This window comes from Pecten maximus, chromosome 19, assembly GCF_902652985.1.
Source record: "Pecten maximus chromosome 19, xPecMax1.1, whole genome shotgun sequence".
In the NCBI taxonomy this organism is placed as follows: domain Eukaryota; kingdom Metazoa; phylum Mollusca; class Bivalvia; order Pectinida; family Pectinidae; genus Pecten; species Pecten maximus.
Genome location: NC_047033.1, coordinates 13,923,768 through 13,944,848, shown reverse-complemented (window position 1 = coordinate 13,944,848; position 21,081 = coordinate 13,923,768). Strand labels below are relative to the sequence as shown.

General features: G+C 37.3%; 1 protein-coding gene across 1 annotated transcript in view; it reads left to right on the top strand.

Annotated features, from left to right (window-relative positions):
- Positions 1–412: 412 nt before the first annotated feature.
- Positions 413–21,081, top strand: part of LOC117317636 (nephrocystin-3-like) — a 36,925-nt gene continuing 16,256 nt past the window's right edge. The window contains 19 exon segments of the mRNA XM_033872490.1: positions 413–526; positions 1,348–1,668; positions 2,135–2,348; positions 2,925–3,069; positions 3,631–3,774; positions 4,544–4,677; positions 4,943–5,041; positions 5,974–6,056; positions 7,125–7,208; positions 7,816–7,957; positions 9,205–9,381; positions 9,878–9,981; positions 12,843–12,957; positions 13,928–14,071; positions 14,605–14,702; positions 15,552–15,737; positions 18,294–18,435; positions 19,419–19,466; positions 19,468–19,584. Of these exon segments, the coding sequence (XP_033728381.1) occupies positions 1,427–1,668; positions 2,135–2,348; positions 2,925–3,069; positions 3,631–3,774; positions 4,544–4,677; positions 4,943–5,041; positions 5,974–6,056; positions 7,125–7,208; positions 7,816–7,957; positions 9,205–9,381; positions 9,878–9,981; positions 12,843–12,957; positions 13,928–14,071; positions 14,605–14,702; positions 15,552–15,737; positions 18,294–18,435; positions 19,419–19,466; positions 19,468–19,584 (2,418 nt within the window). The 5' untranslated portion in view covers positions 413–526; positions 1,348–1,426.

Sequence of the window (21,081 nt, the reverse complement as noted above, 5' to 3'; positions counted from 1 at the left end):
ATATCCTCGAACAAATATTCATCATCGGAAACATCATTTCATCCATGGAAATATCCAAAAATCCATATATTCGTTCCGTCGACTTTAAAAAAAAAGATTTCATACGTCGATAGAGACTATGAATCCAGAGAATAGATCATCTACCTCATATGAATCCAGAGAATACCTCATGAATCCAGAGAATACCTTGAATCCAGAGAATACCTGAGCGTTGTAAAAGAAATCATGAAAGGGACTAATATACTGTCGATGGCTATCTTGGAAATGGTAAAAATCGGCATATAAGCTTAGATGCTTGAACGTGTACGATTATCCCTCGAAAGTTTCATTTTATATACGCTTCCGTTGGATTGATTCCGTGTTCCGTTAGTTTATAACATTCGTTTAGAGTTACCTCCCTTCTTCACGTACACTTCCGTCACATAACAAACATTTGTGACTGTGAAAATGTCAATTCAAAACCACTGTTTGGATTGGTCTTTTGTCTTTCAAAGAGGTAAAATGATCCTTTAGTAAACGATTTTACGTAAGTACCCGATAAATTATCAGAAGTATCCATAATTACGTTTTAGGGACCTGTAGGCATACAGTAAACATATTTCACTGCAAAAAAGCGGGGCCGAATCGGCATGATAATCATTGACTATTCCATTTAAAGCATGAAACGAGACGAAGTTCAAACGTGTTTTCAAATCAATATTGTAAGGAAACTGGATTAAGAGCAACATGTTGTTTAAATGTGTTTTTTTTCTATGACAGTTAAAATATTCATCCAATTGCAGTGTACTGAACTAGTATTCTTGAGAAAATAAATAAAAAATATTTTACTTGTGACCTCTATATATACCAAAGAATAATATTTTGGGTCCATTATATAATAAAAATATTGATTTCAGGTCCGTTATCGACCATTTCTACAAATCAACTCTGACGGCAATGGGGTCGTAAATCGGATATTTTGGCAATTATTTCAAAATACTTCTAGTGAAAATTAATCTAAGATATTTTACATATGCCCTCTATAGAAACCAAAGAATACCATATTGAGTCCATTCTCTTATGAAAATATCGATTTCGGGTCCATTATCGGCCATTTCTGTAATTCAACTCTGACGACAATAGGGCCGCGAATCGCGAATGATTAAAACATTGATTTAAACTACTTCTCGGTCAAATAAACCCCTTATGTTTTGCATATGATACAGTTGAGCATTTCAGAACAAATATTTGGCTCTGTTCTCTGAAAAAAAATGCTAATTTAAGCCCCATTTCCCAACGTTTCGATAATTCCAAGTCATAATTATTTGATGTGATTCACTGCTTTTACTCTTCTTTGGGTTCTTTTAGACCCTTGATGAACTCCAAACATGCCATAGATTTTAAGGACAGACAAATCATACAGAGATTGTAAAACCAACCATTTATCATGGGGACCGGAGGCTCCTTCCTGAGGAATAATGAAGATGACGATATCCTTGGGACAGATTTGGATGGCAGTAGCCATGGAGTCATTAAGAGAATCCCCATAGAGATGAAGCCTCGTGGAAAATTGGGGCTTCGTAGTGGAGCTAGCAAGAAGCCAAAGGGAGGGAGTCTTCGCTCAGCTCTGTCCATAGATTTGGAAAATCCAGAGGCAGAAAAAATACGGAAAGATTTTGAGATGTATAGGTGCATATAATTTGAGATATGAAGTTTTATTTTGAAATTAACTAATGTTAATTTATAATGCTGCTAGCACAGTCTGCAAACATTACACAGTAAAATTACAATACATTTGTATAAAATTCTAACTCATATATAAAAAAAACCTTTGTATTAAATATATTTAACACTGCAATGTATGATTATGTGAAGGATTACTGGCCTGGCTACCGTAGTTATTGAAGCATTCACGTTCATCATGCCTATATACATCACATTTTTATAGAAGTTTCTTTTTTAAATAATTGGTTAAAGTGAATCTTCATTGATTATATATTTCCGAATTAAAATTGAAAATAAAGAAGCAAATGTCCATCAGCATCCTGTCATACTCATTTATTATTTGCTGATTTTAGAAATAAAATTGTATTTTTGTTAGACTTTTGTTTATAATTATCATTTTCATATTCAATGTAAATTTAAATAATTTCAGATTGAACAAAGAAAATGACATTGCAAATATGCAGAGAAAAGAACAACGACTTACCATAGAAAACAAAAGACTTCGAGCTGAACTTCTGGTGCTACAGAAAACATGTGCCAATCTAAGAACAGAGAGGGATGGTGCTTTAGATGCAGAACAACAGGCCCTAGCTAGATCTGGGGCATTCGAACAAGACCGAGATAAAGTACAACGTCAGTTCAAGGTGAGTTGTCTAACACTGGTAATATTGTGATTGGAATAAAAAGTTTCATTCCAACATTGTCTAATCATAATATTGTACATTGCAACTGCATGAAATGAAAAATTTATTACTGGTAATGTGATAAATTTTGTTTAAATACTAACTGGAGACCCAGAGGCAACTTTTTTTTTTATTTCCCCAGGTAGTTAATTATGAATTTCATAATCAATGATTGGTTGATACATAAAACAACTAATAAGTAGAAATGTTTCACTTTCCATTCTGACACTCTTAGGCATAAAATAAAATTTATTTATTTTGTACAAATATGAATGATGGATAAAACAAAGACATATTTCAGTGATTTTAAGCAAAGTCTATATATTGCCAAGCCAATTATTAACAAACCTTTCTGGTATCAAATATTTCAAAAGATATTTAACATTTAGTAAAGTGAAATAGTTAATAGTCATTACGTTCTGTAATTGGTTGTTATAATCAATGGATAGGCATTAAGTCTTGCCTATTACAACCACCGTTCTTTGTGAAGTATCAACTGGTTCCTAACACTAATTAAAAGAAATCGTTATTTTTCAGATTTTTAGAGAAAACCAAGAATATGAAATCCAGAATTTATTACGTGCCAAAAGAGAGTTAGAAAACAAGCTTTCCAAACTTACACATGGCTACTCTGATGACGCCGATACAGCTTCGAATAGTGACTTTATGGAACCAGGAATGGGTAAGGTCAACGCTTACAGAACTGACTTAAGGAAATGATAAATACACATCCTCAGATATAGCCATGGTCTTTGTGATTTGTTAGTGACATGTCAGCTATAGAAAAGTAATACTTATCAAATTGATAATTTTACCAATTTGTTGATGTCAAAATTGAAAAGATCGGTAGTACGATCGGTAGTGTTTAGAAATGATACCGCAGGAATTCTAAATACTTCATGTTTATTTAGAGGTAATTTCCAACTCAAAGGCTAATATGCAACCAAACATTCCAGATATTTCATTACATTCATAATTTGGTATTCAGTCATGATTATTATAATGAAAATGCAATCAAACCCCAACTCGTGATTTTGCTATGTATGTATATATATATATATATTGCATCATAATTATGCTACATGTATACATGTATATGATCACTGATGCTGTGTAAATTATGGACATGTTTTTGTGTATGATATCACCGGTATTTGTGTTGATGTCACCTATTTACGTGTACTTGCTCACCACTATCTGTGTTCTTCTGATCACTTCTGTATACATTACCACTGTTTCCCAGGTAACCCTGGTGACTGGTGGACTGCACTGGAGAGTGAGCCTTCCCTGGGCAGTACGATACAGCTCCACCAGCCAACGATCAAGGGTCCAGAGTTTGCTCACAGCATGATGGACACAGATGGACCATTCACTAATGTTAATAGAGGTAATGATGATAGAATCCCCCCCCCCCCCCCACTCCCACCACCACCACCAACACCACACCACCCCACCACCACACCACCACCCCACCACCACCACCACTACCTTAGGGTGTTGCAAAGGAGGGATGAGATCATTGAATGTCGTATTCAAGGCCTTTCCCTGAGGTTTGAAGTTTGGAGAATAAAGCTCGGAAATAATGTCTTACTGTACAGTACACAAACATTGTTAGCCTTATTATCAAGATAGATATGCTTTGATTTTTCTCAATTCTCATTGGCTAAAACATTGTCACACGAAAGTAAATATTTTGAGATATTGACCTGATGTTTCTATTTTTAAAAACACTGCATCAATATTGCATTTATGATGACATAATCATTGTGACGTCACAATGTCCCAGTGTAGATGCTACCAAGAGATAAATATTATGCAATTCTAACCTTTTGCAAACAAGTCTCATATCTAATACATATAAAAATTATGGACCTTAGATTCAGTCAAAATGGTGTTATACAGATATGATAGAATCTAAAATATTGACCTTGGGCTTTGCGCCTGGTTAATATTTTATTTTACCAGTTCGGTATAAAATGATATTGACCTCACCAAACACCCATGATTGATAAATGATGTAAGTATGTGTCAGTATGGTAATGAGATGCTTTTATCTGATGTATATATGCATTTATAACATTTATAAACCACAGAGGAGCAGATAGTGGACTTTGACATATCTTGATAACCTTAACACACTTAATTATTATTTCCAGAGGACTGGAGTTCTGTATTGGCCAATCTCACCCAGTTGGTACCGGTAATCCCAGAACATTCCCTCAGCCCTGTTCTCAGGGTCTACATATCAGCCCCACGGGACTCCCACGCAGAGGTGGAAATACTAAATAAGGTAAGGGATGTTCATATCAGCCCCACAGAACTCCCACAAGTGGAAATATTCCCCATGAAATATTTAATGATCAACACATATGTAGTGTAGGGTTTTAAATGATATTGATCCTATTAAAAGGTCAAAACCATTATAGTTTGTATTCATGTTGAATTGTAATTTTCCAACAAATTGTTGAATACAAAATCATTATAAACAAATTTCAATTCATATCTGAAAAACATAATTCAGTAATTCTATAATATGATTTTTATGTGGTTTTCAGGAATACATGCCAAAGTTGTTTAGTATCTGTGAGGCTGAAGGCCGTTGTTTAGCTGTAGTTCACCTGGTCTTCGACGAGAACAACCCACCATCTACGCAGGTAAAGGAGTGTAAACAGAAAGTTAATTATCCAGAAATTGAAAAGTCTTTGTTAGTTAATCTACAAATAAATATTAAATTATCAAGAATTATCCAAAAAATTTGATATGAGAGAAAGAAATTAATTCCTTCTATTCTTCCTCTAAACAATGCTGCTTTCATGTATCTTGGTGAAATAGTTTGACCAAAGAAACCAGAGTTGTTGGTTAATGACCTTAAGACAGACCTTGTGGTCTTTTTATACTTTCTGGTGAGCCTTGACAAAGACTTTAAAGGCTTGTAAAAGGTCTGTCAGGATTTGTGCATGAGATATTACTTTTGAAAAACTTGACAAACTGGTTTGTCTCTATGTAAACAAGAAGGACATGTGTTTCTCCAATACTTCACAGGGTTATCCTGTGGTTGCTAGAGAAAAGATAAATCCATCTCGCACGATGGGGTAAAGGCAGGTGGCATGCACTATATGATGCTGCTCATAATAATGTATTGTCATCATTTTATGTTGTGTAACCATGTCGTAAATGATGATGTCATCAATTTTGACGCACATTCCAATGAGCATTGAAGATGGCGCGATGAAAAATTTCATAAAAACTATCATTTGCTTGCAAGTATGTGAAAAAATAATAAAACATGGGTCTGTTTCGAGAACAAGGATACCTGAACCCTCGTGTAAGTGTTTGGCTGGCCAGCACTTGGCAAGTCTCATGCTGACTTGCCAATTGTTATACATGAACATGATAAATACTTGTATTGTTCTGTGTAAGAATGTTTTAATTCCAAAATACAGTTTTCAAAAGATGCATGATATTGCATTTTGAAAATATAAACAAGTTTTGCGTTACTGTTTGATTTTAGAATATTTCCAGAACACCTGTCTTATATTCCATGAGTCTTAAAATGTCTCTAAAATCTTAAAAAAACTTAAAACAGATCGACCTCCAGACCAGTACCAGACAGAAACAGATTGCCAAGTCTTCCATCTTTTTGGCATTCCTCGGAGAAGCTACTGACAGGTAAATTTCAAATAGCAACATCTAGGCCACTTACTATAACCACGGTCCAATCATGTACAGTTGGACTGGTTGGACCAGGGTGTTTGTTTATAAATTATAGATGGACCTACTGATAGTATTTTACATTCGGGCAGCCCTTGACAAAAAAATTCAAGGCCTATATTCAAAATTTAACACCTACAGGTCCATAAAGATTTATTCTTGAAATGATATACATCTCTGTATTTAAAAATTTAACCAGTTGGTCACATACAAAAAGGACCCCGGTGAGTTTTTCTCACATGAGGGTGAGGTGCTGTATAGATAGTGATGTCACCCAAACAAAGGGATGAAACATAGAAAATGTGGTGGTCGGGTGGCACAGTGGTAACGCACTTGCCTTTCACCTAAGCGGCCAGGGTTCGATTCCCTGATCAGACCTAAAAAAAGATAGGGGTCACCTGTCCGACCATATGGGTTTTCCCCTGGTACTCTGGTTTCCTCCCACAGTAAGACCCCTCACACACTTCCATCCGGGCCAACAAGAGTGATTAATATAAGTTGGTATAGCTTGTTTCACAATTGTTGTAAATTAATTAAGTTCATATGAAACAGTAAATAATCTCCTGGTTTACCAAGAGTTTGCCTTCCTTCAACATTTTATCCCTTTGATTTGTATCACCTTTACTCTAAGCAGATTTGATTTCTTTTTCCTCTTCATGAACAGAAAATGACAAAATATTCCATGAAATCAATATGAAAATTCAAAATCAGTACCAATGTCTTGCTCTTAATTTTCTTTCTGTAAACTATGTGATTGTTGCAGGTCGTTTTCGGAATTGGAGTGTATATCTCGTTGCGATCATTGTTTAATCTGATTGAGTACCAGTCACACATAAAACCTTCTCTGTTTTAGCCTTGCCACACCTACGATCATGTTAACTTCAGAACTGAATAAAATTAGGAAGATTTTCATACACAAATATTTCAAAGTTATACTTTTGTCTGGTCATTGAAGGGTTCAGTATTTTACTTATATATTTATACTGATGTCTAAAATTGTATCATCGATGGCTTTTTTCCTCTCAGGTTTACAGCGATGGAGTACAAATGTGGGTTTTTTGACAATCCAACATGGCGGTCGTCAGTCTTCTGCTTTCGAGAATCAAAAGGGTAACACATTAAACATTTTTTTCCCTATTTTCAAACTCTGATGTAAAACCCTTAAATTATTGTCTGTTTCAGGATTTTTGTATAAATTCATCTTTGTTGTTAAACTGAAAAAATATGTGCCATAAAAAAACAGATTTCCAGTTATGGTACTTATCAATATACATAATAAATATAAGCTTTCCCCATTGAAACTGGTATAAAAGTTTTAAACGGGAAAAAATAAGAATTAAAGGCAAACATAATGACAAATAGAAATAAGGTTAATTTCAGGGACATGAATGAGCCGGGTCGTGTGAATTCATTACACTGGGAAACTGGTCCTCGGTGCAGAGAGTCTGTTTTCCTCATAACACTTTTGTCGCTTTAATTTGTTTTTGTTTTTGTTGTTCAGATAAAGTCAACATAAACAGAAAATTGAAAGTGTATTTATTTATAGTATGAAGTGATATACATTAGAATTGTCAGATACCTTACATGTACAAATAATTCAAGATTCACAATTGATTTGATTTCTACTTCTACTGTAATTCAACTTTGAAAGCTGAATTCTAGTCTGGTTGAATTTGAAATTTTACAAAAGTCTTTCTGCAAACTTGATTATAAACAGAAGCAGACAAAGTCAAGGTGATGCTAAGGATCTAAAGGTCAAGGTGAGGGAGATGGGCTGTGCCAAGGTCGTTGATGGATACACTGTACCAAGCAGAGGAGTAGAACAGGCTAGTGCTGAACTGGAGAAAATCCTGAAAGGTGTAAGTACAAACATTTCATTCCTTCAAAAATAATTTTATACCAGGGATAAATATTACCTTTGTTCAAAAAGAACGCCATTTAAACATAAGGATAAGTATTACCTTCTTTCCATAAAAGCTCAGTACATATTAGAAATAAGAATTACCTCCATTTCATAAGAGTTCCACACTCTACAGTCTACATAACATAACCTTCATTTTCACACTGAAAAATTCAACACTTAATAAAAATAAAATCAATTGAAAAAATTAAATATAACTTCATTCAAAAAGATTTCCACACTAGGAAAAGTGTTGTCGTTGATGAATAGTGATTTAGGTTGGCTTACTAACTCATGAAACACTAGACAATTGTTGATGAAAATCTATATCATAAAGATAATGATACATGTATGAGTGTTGTTCTTAAATCTTGATATATTTTTATTCTGTCATCAAATACAGGTGGTTGTAATAACCTTTCATCCAAGGTAGATCTTTGCCTTTTGTTCGTCAATTTGATTGTATATTTTCAACTGATTTCAAGAACAAGATGTCTGCCAGATGGCTAGATTATGAGAGGCAATGTTTAGGAGGGATCTTTTTAGTTTGTTGGGACGAAGTCCAGGGGGGCTTTTGCTATACTGCCGGTGTATGTAGACAGCGAGTTTAAAAGTTTTTATTAAAAAGTGTTATGTCAATACTTACCTTTCCATTGGTACAATATTTGCAAACCAAACCTGCTGACCTTGACAGTGACCTTTGACCTACATTTCAAAAAAGTTAACCTTGACCTCTGTATGTTATTGTTTATAACCATACAAGATAGGGCCTGACTCTCATATTTGACATGAATGTTCCTTGTGACAAGATCTTTCCATTGGTACTACATTTGTGGACCTGCTGACCTGGATCTTAACTTTGACCTTTGTTTAAAAAACTGATTCTGAATTTCAACCCACTTGGTGAGCTTTGTTGCCTTCTTACAAGTCTTGGTTTTGAATTTTGCAAGTAGTCCTCAGTTTTGTTTGTTCAATTTTGGAACAGAATAACGCAATGATGCTGTAGTCAATCTGGAGGAAAACAATGAGGTAGTTCTTATGATGGCAGGTACAAAGTAAGGTTTCACTAGTAAAACATGGGGTCATAGTGTTATGAACTCTTCAGTCTTATCCATGAATTTATTTTGATAAGTGTCAAGAATTAAGTTTTTGTTTTAGGTACAAACACCACAAAACCTCTGTAGATCTTGTCTTATTGTCTTGCAGGAGCTAGGCGTAGGCAACAAGCTGGAAAAACAAGAGGAAGAAGACAATGGGCTGGTGGAAGGGGAGGGGCCAGAACAACTCTGTGGGGGGTCCATCTTTGATATCCATGGTGACCTGGAGCAAATGGAAGCCATCAACTTTGCCAAACGTTCAAGTTGTGAGCTTGGCTTTGAAAAAGTAAGTTTGTGGTTAGAATTGCAAATCTGTATGTTGGGACATTATATCTTGTGTGTTTCTTGTAAAATCCTTCGAGACAAAGTAAATTAACACTGTTTAACAATCTCAAAAAAGAAATTGTACACAGCATGAATTTTGAATTTTCCTTCACTGTGATGAAAGTTAACACTATGAAATTCAAGTTGTATTTATTAACAGTTGTGAGTAGTTTATTTTAATTCAATATTAATTTGGTTTTAATGTGTTGATTTATTTATAAAGATGTCAAACAATTTGTAACATATATATATCATTATAACTATTTAGTGTTGTGTTGGTAGCCTGTTAGCAATTTGATACCTAATTACTGTAAAATGTCCACTTAAAAATGAAATATATGCTAATGGTACAACCAAATATCTACACAGTATTAAAACACTATGATGAAATATATGATAACAATCAAATATCTAAACAGTAAGACATTATAATAAGATTATACTGGTATTCCTTACAGCACTATGAGAGATTGAACGGCCATGTTCTCTCTGCGGGGCCCCTGCCTCCCTTACTGATGACCGGGTCGGCAGGAACAGGCCGTTCTCTGCTCCTCGCCAAGTGGTAAGAACAAAAAATGAACAAAAGTCTCTGCCAAGAAGTTAACAAAGGCATATTGCATTACTCGTCCACCCCTTCAGTCCTTAGTCCTCATCTGAGTGGGAGTAGAAGGGCTGATATGTTTTACAGTCCTTCTCTAAGGTTTTGTCTCCTTGGCTGAATATGCATGAATTAATTTTCCATTTGGAAGTCAAAAGAAAATCTGATGTGATTTGCTAAAAGCATGATCCTGTATTTGGTTTGTATAGGTGTAAATAATCCTGTATTGGTTTAAATGATCCTGTATAGGTTTAAATGATCCTGTATTGGTTTGTATTGGTGTAAATGATCCTGTATTGGTTTGTATAGGTATAAATGATCCTGTATAGGTGTAAATGATCCTGTATCGGTGTAAATGATCCTGTATTGGTTTGTATAGGTTTAAATGATCCTGTATTGGTTTGTATAGGTATAAATGATCCTGTATTGGTTTGTATAGGTATAAATGATCCTGTATAGGTGTAAATGATCCTGTATTGGTTTGTGTAGGTTTAAATGATCCTGTATAGGTTTAAATGATCATGTATTGGTTTGTGTAGGTTTAAATGATCCTGTATTGGTTTGTATAGGTGTAAATGATCCTGTATAAGTGTAAATGATCCTGTATTGGTTTGTATAGGTGTAAATGATCCTGTATTGGTTTGTATAGGTGTAAATGATCCTGTATAGGTGTAAATGATCCTGTATTGGTTTGTGTAGGTTTAAATGATCCTGTATAGGTGTAAATGATCCTGTATTGGTTTGTGTAGGTTTAAATGATCCTGTATTGATTTGTATAGGTATAAATGATCCTGTATAGGTGTAAATGATCCTGTATTGGTTTGTATAGGTATAAATGATCCTGTATTGGTTTGTATAGGTGTAAATGATCCTGTATTGGTTTGTATAGGTGTAAATGATCCTGTATTGGTTTGTATAGGTGTAAATGATCCTGTATTGGTTTGTGCAGGTTTAAATGATCCTGTATAGGTGTAAATGATCCTGTATTGGTTTGTATAGGTGTAAATGATCCTGTATAGGTTTAAATGATCCTGTATTGGTTTGTATAGGTGTAAATGATCCTGTATTGGTTTGTATAGGTGTAAATGATCCTGTATTGGTTTGTATAGGTGTAAATGATCCTGTATTGGTTTGTGCAGGTTTAAATGATCCTGTATAGGTGTAAATGATCCTGTATTGGTTTGTATAGGTGTAAATGATCCTGTATAGGTTTAAATGATCCTGTATTGGTTTGTATAGGTGTAAATGATCCTGTATTGGTTTGTATAGGTGTAAATGATCCTGTATATGTTTAAAATGATCCTGTATTGGTTTGTATAGGTATAAATGATCCTGTATAGGTGTAAATGATCCTGTATAGGTGTAAATGATCCTGTATTGGTTTGTGTAGGTTTAAATGATCCTGTATTGGTTTGTATAGGTATAAATGATCCTGTATTGGTTTGTATATGTTTAAATAATCCTGTATTGGTTTGTATAGGTGTAAATGATCCTGTATATGTTTAAATGATCCTGTATTGGTTTGTGTAGGTTTAAATGATCCTGTATTGGTTTGTATAGGTTTAAATGATCCTGTATCGTTTATGATCCTAATAGGCACTACCCTATATAAGGGTCGCTCATACCATTGTTTTAAGGAAATAATCTATGACTGAGTGTCAAATGACGATGTTAAAAAGTTAATTACATTATGGTGAATTATTGTACTAAATGTGTATTTCTTCAGCAAATAACGTAACTGGAAATCCTGTATTTTATGCACACTTTTGTGTATTCCTACAGTACATAATGACTGTCAGTTGAAGTTTTCAGATAAATAACTAGTCATACAAATAATAACTTACCATCTTATATGAAGATAAAGTAAGATTCATTTTGTTGAAAATACTTATTGTTAGAAAGAAGTGTAAATGACGTATTGTAAATATTTATAGGTTCAAAGAACCGATGTTGATATGATCTGGGAAATCACCTGTGTTTCTATAAATAGAAACAAAAGGTTCATTTGAATAATGGTGAAACGTTCTATGATCTAAAGTAGTGGTCATGGTTAAATTACAGAGTATTAATGATGTTAAGCTATATATGATAATGAATAGATATCTTATTGGATATTTATATGACCTGATATTTTAGTTTACAACCTTGGTATTCTGTATAGGTTAATGTCCTGTTTCATAAATTCGTAACTGGTCTTATAGGGGATATTACCCGTTGGCTTATTGGTCAAATACGTAGTGTTTAATGATCCTGTATTGGTTTGTATAGGTATAAATGATCCTGTATAGGTGTAAATGATCCTGTATAGGTGTAAATGATCCTGTATTGGTTTGTGTAGGTTTAAATGATCCTGTATTGGTTTGTATAGGTATAAATGATCCTGTATTGGTTTGTATATGTTTAAATAATCCTGTATTGGTTTGTATAGGTGTAAATGATCCTGTATATGTTTAAATGATCCTGTATGGTTTTAGGTTTAAATGATCCTGTATATAAATGTCCTGTATGGTTGTAAGGTTTAGAGATCCTGTATTGGTTCGTATTGGTGTAAATGATCCTGTATAGGTGTAAATGATCCTGTATTGGTTTATATTGGTGTAAATGATCCTGTATTGGTTTGTATAGGTTTAAATGATCCTGTATTGGTGTACATGATCCTGTATTGGTGTACATGATCCTGTATTGGTGTACGTGATCCTGTATTGGTGTAAATGATCCTGTATTGGTGTACATGATCCTGTATTGGTTTAAATGATCCTGTATCGGTGTAAATGATCCTGTATTGGTTTATATTGGTGTAAATGATCCTGTATTGGTTTGTTTAGGATACAACTACAGCAGGAGAAGGTCCCTAGCAGTTTAGTCCTTTACCACTTTGTTGGGAGTAACTCATCGGTCAGTGCTGACGCGGTCAACATGATACGCAGACTGACTGCTCAGGTAAGAGTAAACAATAAACATTTACATTAAAAGTCAAAGACTGAGTGCTGAGGTAAGAGACGTCACAGGTAAGAGACTTCACAGGTAAGAGATGTCACAGGTAAGAGATGTCACAGGTAAGACACATCACAGGTAAGAGATGTCACTGGTAAGAGACCTCACAGATAAGAGACGTCACAGGTAAGAGATGTCACAGGTAAGACACATCACAGGTAAGAGATGTCACAGGTAAGACACATCACAGGTAAGAGATGTCACAGGTATGAGACGTCACAGGTAAGAGATGTCACAGGTACGAGACGTCACAGGTAAGAGATGTCACAGGTACGAGACGTCACAGGTAAGAGATGTCACAGGTAAGACACATCCAATGTATGTATCGTTTTTAATTGAAAATGCTAAGCCTAGTACGTGATTTTACGGTTGAAAAGTTAGAGGGTATGTTTGTGATCCGACTACGCTTGGCCCATGTACTATGGTTTATAAATCCTTCAATTAAGCTTGAAATTTTCGCCTTCATCTTAAATTCGCCCTATCTTCAAAGGCGAAAATGGCAAAAACTAAACGGGGGCGAAAATTACCAGGTATACAGTATAGTCCGTGACCTTCAGTGTTAGAAAAACTTCAGGTTTGGTAGAAGTTGTAGAATAACTTCAAAAAGTTTAATAGAAGTTGTAGAATAACTTCAAAAAGTTTAATAGAAGTTGTAGAATAACTTCAAAAAGTTTAATAGAAGTTGTAGAATAACTTCAAAAGGTTTGATAGAAGTTGTAGAATAACTTCAAAAAGTTTAATAGAAGTTGTAGAATAACTTCAAAAAGTTTAATAGAAGTTGTAGAATAACTTCAAAAGGTTTGATAGAAGCTGTAGAATAACTTGAGGTTTGATAGAAGTTGTAGAATAACTTGAGGTTTGATAGAAGTTGTATTTGGTATTTTAACAAGTTAATTATCTCTATGTTGTCTCCAAGTTGATGCAACAAGTGAATTCACCACCAGCCTTGACCTGTGACCCCGGACGACTTGTTGAAGAGTTCCCACGCTGGCTGGAAAAGGTTTCAGCTAAAACTGTGGGCGGAGTAATTCTGGTGATGGATTCCATTGACAGGTTCCAGGTATGATATGTTTGACAGGCCCTCAAGCTTGTCCTTCATGACTTTGACACTTCTGTGTCATGTTTTGATGGCAGTATAATTATACACCCGTTGAAATTTCACTTGCTTATTATATATGGTGATTTTTGGCATGGATGTTCTTGTGGGGTTTAATAAGGACAATATGGGTTTAATTTGGGTAAATAATTTCTGTTATTTTTTTATTTTTTTTGAATTTTTGACATGTGTGGGCCTTTATTCTGGCAATTTTTTCAGTTAAACTCTTGGCGACAGTTCTAGTTTATCCCATGCCTATATAGCTAGCAACAACGGAATCACCCTGTGAGTACATGAGAAAAGATTGATCTCATCCTATTGGTAGAGGGGAGATAACTCCATCACACTGTCCGAAAATAGCACACAATATTTTGTGACTGAATATTTATGGGTGTATTCAAACAACTACATAATTGTAACAATGAGGTGCCACTCAAGTCTTTTTTCATACATTTGTCTCTTGCCCTCTGAAAATGTCCATGTTTTGTTTTCCCCAGCAAGCAGAGGTCCATTTGAAGTGGTTGTTGGATCCCCTACCAGTTGATACGAGAGTAATTGTGTCTGTTACTGACGAGACCTGCCCACAGGCATGGAGGTATGAAACACTAACTGTATACTCTCCTGGTCAGAACACATCAGGAGGCTGCATTCTAGTCCTAAATCATCACTATTTAAATTGTAAATCAGATAAGTTTTAACTTAGTATGATGGTAAAAAAGATACGATTTTTGCAGAAAATATCACAGCATGGCAGAACATTTAGGGTTTCTATTCTGATGCTCTTTTCAAGGACGGAATAAAATTGTAAGGTTAAGATACCACGAAAATGAAAATTGACGAGAGAAAAGTAAAGTCTGTTTTACATTTTCTGCAAAAAACAAAAATGCATTCTTACTGCTTCAAACTATTGTTAAAGCTGCAAGCATCTGAATAATTGCAGTAAAAATGCAGTACAGTATATACAGTTGACCTATTGTGATTGCCTTTTGTCTGGTGGCGTCCGACGTCCATCGTGCGTTGTAAACAATTTACATTTTCAACTTCTTCCCAATTGCCAACAGGCCTAGAGACCTGATAATGGGTTTGTAGCATGCTGGGATGAAGGGCTTCCAAGTTGGTTCAAATGGATGACCTTGACCTTCATTCAAAGTCACAGGGGTCAAATATACTAAAATGTTTAAATGACTTCTTCTTGATAACCAATAGGCCAACAGACCCAATATTAGGTCTGTAGCATGCTGGGATGAATGGTTACGAAGTTTGTTCAAATGGATGACATTGACCTTCTTTCAAGGTCAGAGGATTCAAATATGCTAAAATATATCAAAAATGTGTTAAGGCCCATGGGCCTCTTGTTCTTTTTTGGTTTTTGAAGTTTGTTTAGAGTTGAGGATTGCTTGCATTATCTAGTCTTATTCAATTGGAACTGTTCGTCTCGCCTTAGATCTTGGCCAACCCTACAGGTGGAGCCACTGAGTAACAAGAATGTGAAGGAACTGATCCATGCAGAACTTGCTATACAGGATACTCAGATAAGTCAAGATGAGGAGACATTGATCCTGACTCACTGCCGCACAGCACCTACATGTTGTCCTCTTTACGTCATGGTTCTCGCTCGTCATATAGCCAGGTATGCCTTCACTAAGTCATGGTTCTAACTCGTCATATAGCCAGGTATGTCCCCACTAAGTCATGGTTCTAACTTGTCTTATAGCCAGGTATGTCCCCACATCATGGTTCTAACTCGTCATATAGCAAGGTATGTCCCCACATCATTGTTCTACCTTGTCATATAGCCAGGTATGTCCCCACAAAGTCATTGTTCTAACTCGTCATATAGCCAGGTATGTCCCCCACATCATGGTTCTAACTCGTCATATAGCCAGGTATGTCCCCACATCATGGTTCTCGCTCGTCATATAGCCAGGTACGCCCACATCATGGTTCTACCTTGTCATATAGCCAGGTATGTCCCCACTAAGTCATGGTTCTAACTCGTCATATAGCCAGGTATGTCCCCACATCATGGTTCTAACTCGTCATATAGCCAGGTATGTCCCCACATCATGGTTCTAACTCGTCATATAGCCAGGTATGTCCCCACTAAGTCATGGTTCTATCTCGTCATATAGCCAGGTATGTCCCCACATCATGGTTCTAACTCGTCATATAGCCAGGTATGTCCCCACAACATTGTTCTACCTTGTCATATAGCCAGGTATGTCCCCCACATCATGGTTCTAACTCGTCATATAGCCAGGTATGTCCCCACATCATGGTTCTAACTCGTCATATAGCCAGGTATGTCCCCACATCATGGTTCTAACTCGTCATATAGCCAGGTATGTCCCCACATCATGGTTCTAACTCGTCATATAGCCAGGTATGTCCCCACATCATGGTTCTAACTCGTCATATAGCCAGGTATGTCCCCACATCATGGTTCTAACTCATCATATAGCCAGGTATGTCCCCACATCATGGTTCTAACTCGTCATATAGCCAGGTATGTCCCCACATCATGGTTCTACCTTGTCATATAGCCAGGTATGTCCCCACATCATGGTTCTACCTTGTCATATAGCCAGGTATGTCCCCACATCATGGTTCTAAATCGTCATATAGCCAGGTATGTCCCCACATCATGGTTCTAACTCGTCATATAGCCAGGTATGTCCCCACATCATTGTTCTAACTCGTCATATAGCCAGGTATGTCCCCACATCATGGTTCTAACTCGTCATATAGCCAGGTATGTCCCCACATCATGGTTCTAACTCGTCATATAGCCAGGTATGTCCCCACATCATGGTTCTAACTCGTCATATAGCCAGGTTTGTCCCCACTTCATGGTTCTAGCTTGTCATATAGCCAGGTATGTCCCCACATCATGGTTCTTACTCGACATATAGCCAGGTATGTCCCCACATCATGGTTCTACCTTGTCATATAGCCAGGTATGTCCCCACATCATGGTTCTACCTTGTCATATAGCCAGGTTTGTCCCCACTTCATGGTTCTACCTTGTCATATAGCCAGGTATGTCCCCACATCATGGTTCTTACTCGACATATAGCCAGGTATGTCCCCACATCATGGTTCTACCTTGTCATATAGCCAGGTATGTCCCCACATCATGGTTCTACCTTGTCATATAGCCAGGTATGTCCCCACATCATGGTTCTAACTCGTCATATAGCCAGGTATGTCCCCACATCATGGTTCTACCTTGTCATATAGCCAGGTATGTCCCCACATCATGGTTCTACCTTGTCATATAGCCAGGTATGTCCCCACATCATGGTTCTTACTCGACATATAGCCAGGTATGTCCCCACATCATGGTTCTACCTTGTCATATAGCCAGGTATGTCCCCACATCATGGTTCTACCTTGTCATATAGCCAGGTATGTCCCCACATCATGGTTCTACCTTGTCATATAGCCAGGTATGTCCCCACTAAGTCATGGTTCTACCTTGTCATATAGCCAGGTATGTCCCCACATCATGGTTCTAACTTGTCATATAGCCAGGTATGTCTCCACATCATGGTTCTAACTCGTCATATAGCAAGGTATGTCCCCACTAAGTCATGGTTCTTACTCGTCAAATAGCCAGGTATGTCCCCACATCATGGTTCTTACTCGTCAAATAGCCAGGTATGTCCCCACATCATGGTTCTAACTTGTCTTATAGCCAGGTATGTCTCCACATCATGGTTCTAACTCGTCATATAGCCAGGTATGCCTTCACTAAGTCATGGTTCTAACTCGTCATATAGCCAGGTATGTCCCCACATCATGGTTCTAACTCGTCATATAGCCAGGTATGTCCTCACATCATGGTTCTACCTTGTCATATAGCCAGGTATGTCCCCACTAAGTCATGGTTCTACCTTGTCATATAGACAGGTATGTCCCCACATCATGGTTCTAACTTGTCATATAGCCAGGTATGTCCCCACATCATGGTTCTACCTTGTCATATAGCCAGGTATGTCCCCACATCATGGTTCTAACTCGTCATATAGCCAGGTATGTCTCCCACATCATGGTTCTAACTCGTCATATAGCCAGGTTTGTCCTCATTCCTCATTGGTGTAAGCTCCTTCTATATATTCTTTATGTCAGGTTATCCCTTAGTAGGAATTAAACATATTAAATACAAGGTATTTCATTTCCACAGTTACGCGAGGAATGAAGGTAAAGTTGGCCGCCACCTTGATGTGATGTTGACTTGTCCTGACTGTGTCAGTCTGTACAGTAAGGTTCTCGACCTTGTGAGAGTGTCACTGGAGTCACATGACACACGTGGGTTCCTAAAGGCGGTAAGCACCATTTGTAAATATAGTTTACTGTGAATGCAAATTTGCTTTTTTTTGCATTTAAAGAAATTAATGAACAGTTTTAATAATTATATCATTTCAATATATATTTAAATAATTTGAAAAAGAAGAGATAAATAAAAGAGATTTCATATAAAATAAGCTACTCTTGATATTGCTTATCAGAAGTTCACCTGATGTTGCAAAGGGGAATTCCACCAGTCTTGATATTGCTTTGGGAGTTCACCTAATGCTGCTATAAGGAATACACCTAATGATGCTATAGGAATACACCTAATGATGCTATAGGAATACACCTAATGATGCTATAGGAATACACCTAATGCTGCTATAGGAATACACCTAATGATGCTATAGGAATACACCTAATGCTGCTATAGGAATACACCTAATGATGCTATAGGAATACACCTAATGCTGCTATAGGAATACACCTAATGCTGCTATAGGAATACACCTAATGCTGCTATGGGAATACACCTAATGATGCTATGGGAATACACCTAATGATGCTATGGGAATACACCTAATGATGCTATGGGAATACACCTAATGATGCTATGGGAATACACCTAATGCTGCTATAGGAATACACCTAATGCTGCTATAGGAATACACCTAATGATGCTATAGGAATACACCTAATGATGCTATGGGAATACACCTAATGATGCTATGGGGAATTCCTCCCCATTTCACTATCGGAATACACCTGATGTTGCTATGGGGAATTCCTCCTGATATCGCTATGGGAATACACCTGATGTTGCTATGGGGAATTCCTTCTGATATCGCTATGGGAATACACCTGATGATGCTATGGGGAATTCCTCCAAATGTTGCTTATGGAAATACACCTGATGTTGCTATGGGAAATTCCTCCTGATATCGCTATGGGAATACACCTGATGTTTCTGTGGGAAGTTCAATGTTTCATTTACTGACAAACCATGGTTTGTTGACAGATCCTGCGGTACATCTACGTGAGTCGGAGTGGATTAACTGAGACAGAAGCTACTGGATCTCGTCCAGGGTCTTACCTGGAACTTCTTGGCTTTGTTCACAGAAGTCCTTGTGGATTTGCTTGTTCTCAAGTTCCAGGGTGGCTTATTGTCTTTCGCTCATGAACAGGTAATATATTCTCAATGATTACATGCATTCTTACAAAAATCCTGAGGTCTGAAGTCCTGAGGTAACTGGTAACAGTCTGGAGTCCTGAGGTAACTGGTAACAGTCTGAAGTCCTGAGGTAACTGGTAACAGTCTGAAGTCCTGAGGTAACTGGTAACAGTCTGAAGTCCTGAGGTAACTGGTAACAGTCTGGAGTCCTGAGGTAACTGGTAACAGTCTGGAGTCCTGAGGTAACTGGTAACAGTCTGGAGTCCTGAGGTAACTGGTAACAGTCTGGAGTCCTGAGGTAACTGGTAACAGTCTGGAGTCCTGAGGTAACTGGTAACATTATGAAGTCCTGAGGTAACTGGTAACAGTCTGGAGTCCTGAGGTAACTGGTAACATTATGAAGTCCTGAGGTAACTGACTCCAGAGGTAACTGGTAACAGTCTGGAGTCCTGAGGTAACTGGTAACAGTCTGGAGTCCTGAGGTAACTGGTAACGGTCTGAAGTCCTGAGGTAACTGGTAACAGTCTGGAGTCGTGAGGTAACTTGTAACAGTCTGGAGTCCTGAGGTAACTGGTAACAGTCTGGAGTCCTGAGGTAACTGGTAACAGTCTGGAGTCCTGAGGTAACTGGTAACAGTCTGGAGTCCTGAGGTAACTGGTAACAGTCTGGAGTCCTGAGGTAACTGGTAACAGTCTGGAGTCCTGAGGTAACTGGTAACAGTCTGGAGTCCTGAGGTAACTGGTAACAGTCTGGAGTCCTGAGGTAACTGGTAACAGTCTGGAGTCCTGAGGTAACTGGTAACAGTCTGGAGTCCTGAGGTAACTTGTAACAGTCTGAAGTCCTGAGGTAACTGGTAACAGTCTGAGTCCTGAGGTAACTGGTAACAGTCTGGAGTCCTGAGGTAACTGGTAACAGTCTGAAGTCCTGAGGTAACTGGTAACAGTCTGGAGTCCTGAGGTAACTGGTAACAGTCTGGAGTCCTGAGGTAACTGGTAACAGTCTGGAGTCCTGAGGTAACTGGTAACAGTCTGAAGTCCTGAGGTAACTGGTAACAGTCTGGAGTCCTGAGGTAACTGGTAACAGTCTGGAGTCCTGAGGTAACTGGTAACAGTCTGGAGTCCTGAGGTAACTGGTAACAGTCTGAAGTCCTGAGGTAACTGGTAACAGTATGAAGTCCTGAGGTAACTGGTGACAGTCTGGAGTCCTGAGGTAACTTGTAACAGTCTGGAGTCCTGAGGTAACTGGTAACAGTCTGGAGTCCTGAGGTAACTGGTAACAGTCTGAAGTCCTGAGGTAACTGGTAACAGTATGAAGTCCTGAGGTAACTGGTGACAGTCTGGAGTCCTGAGGTAACTGGTAACAGTCTGGAGTCCTGAGGTAACTTTTGTAAAATGTTAATAAATCAAATATTTTACTGGCCCCTCCAAATTTGGTTTCTGTAGAAAGACATGAATAATTGAATGATTTGAAGTATACACAGGCAAAATGTCTTCATGTCAATTTGACCTGA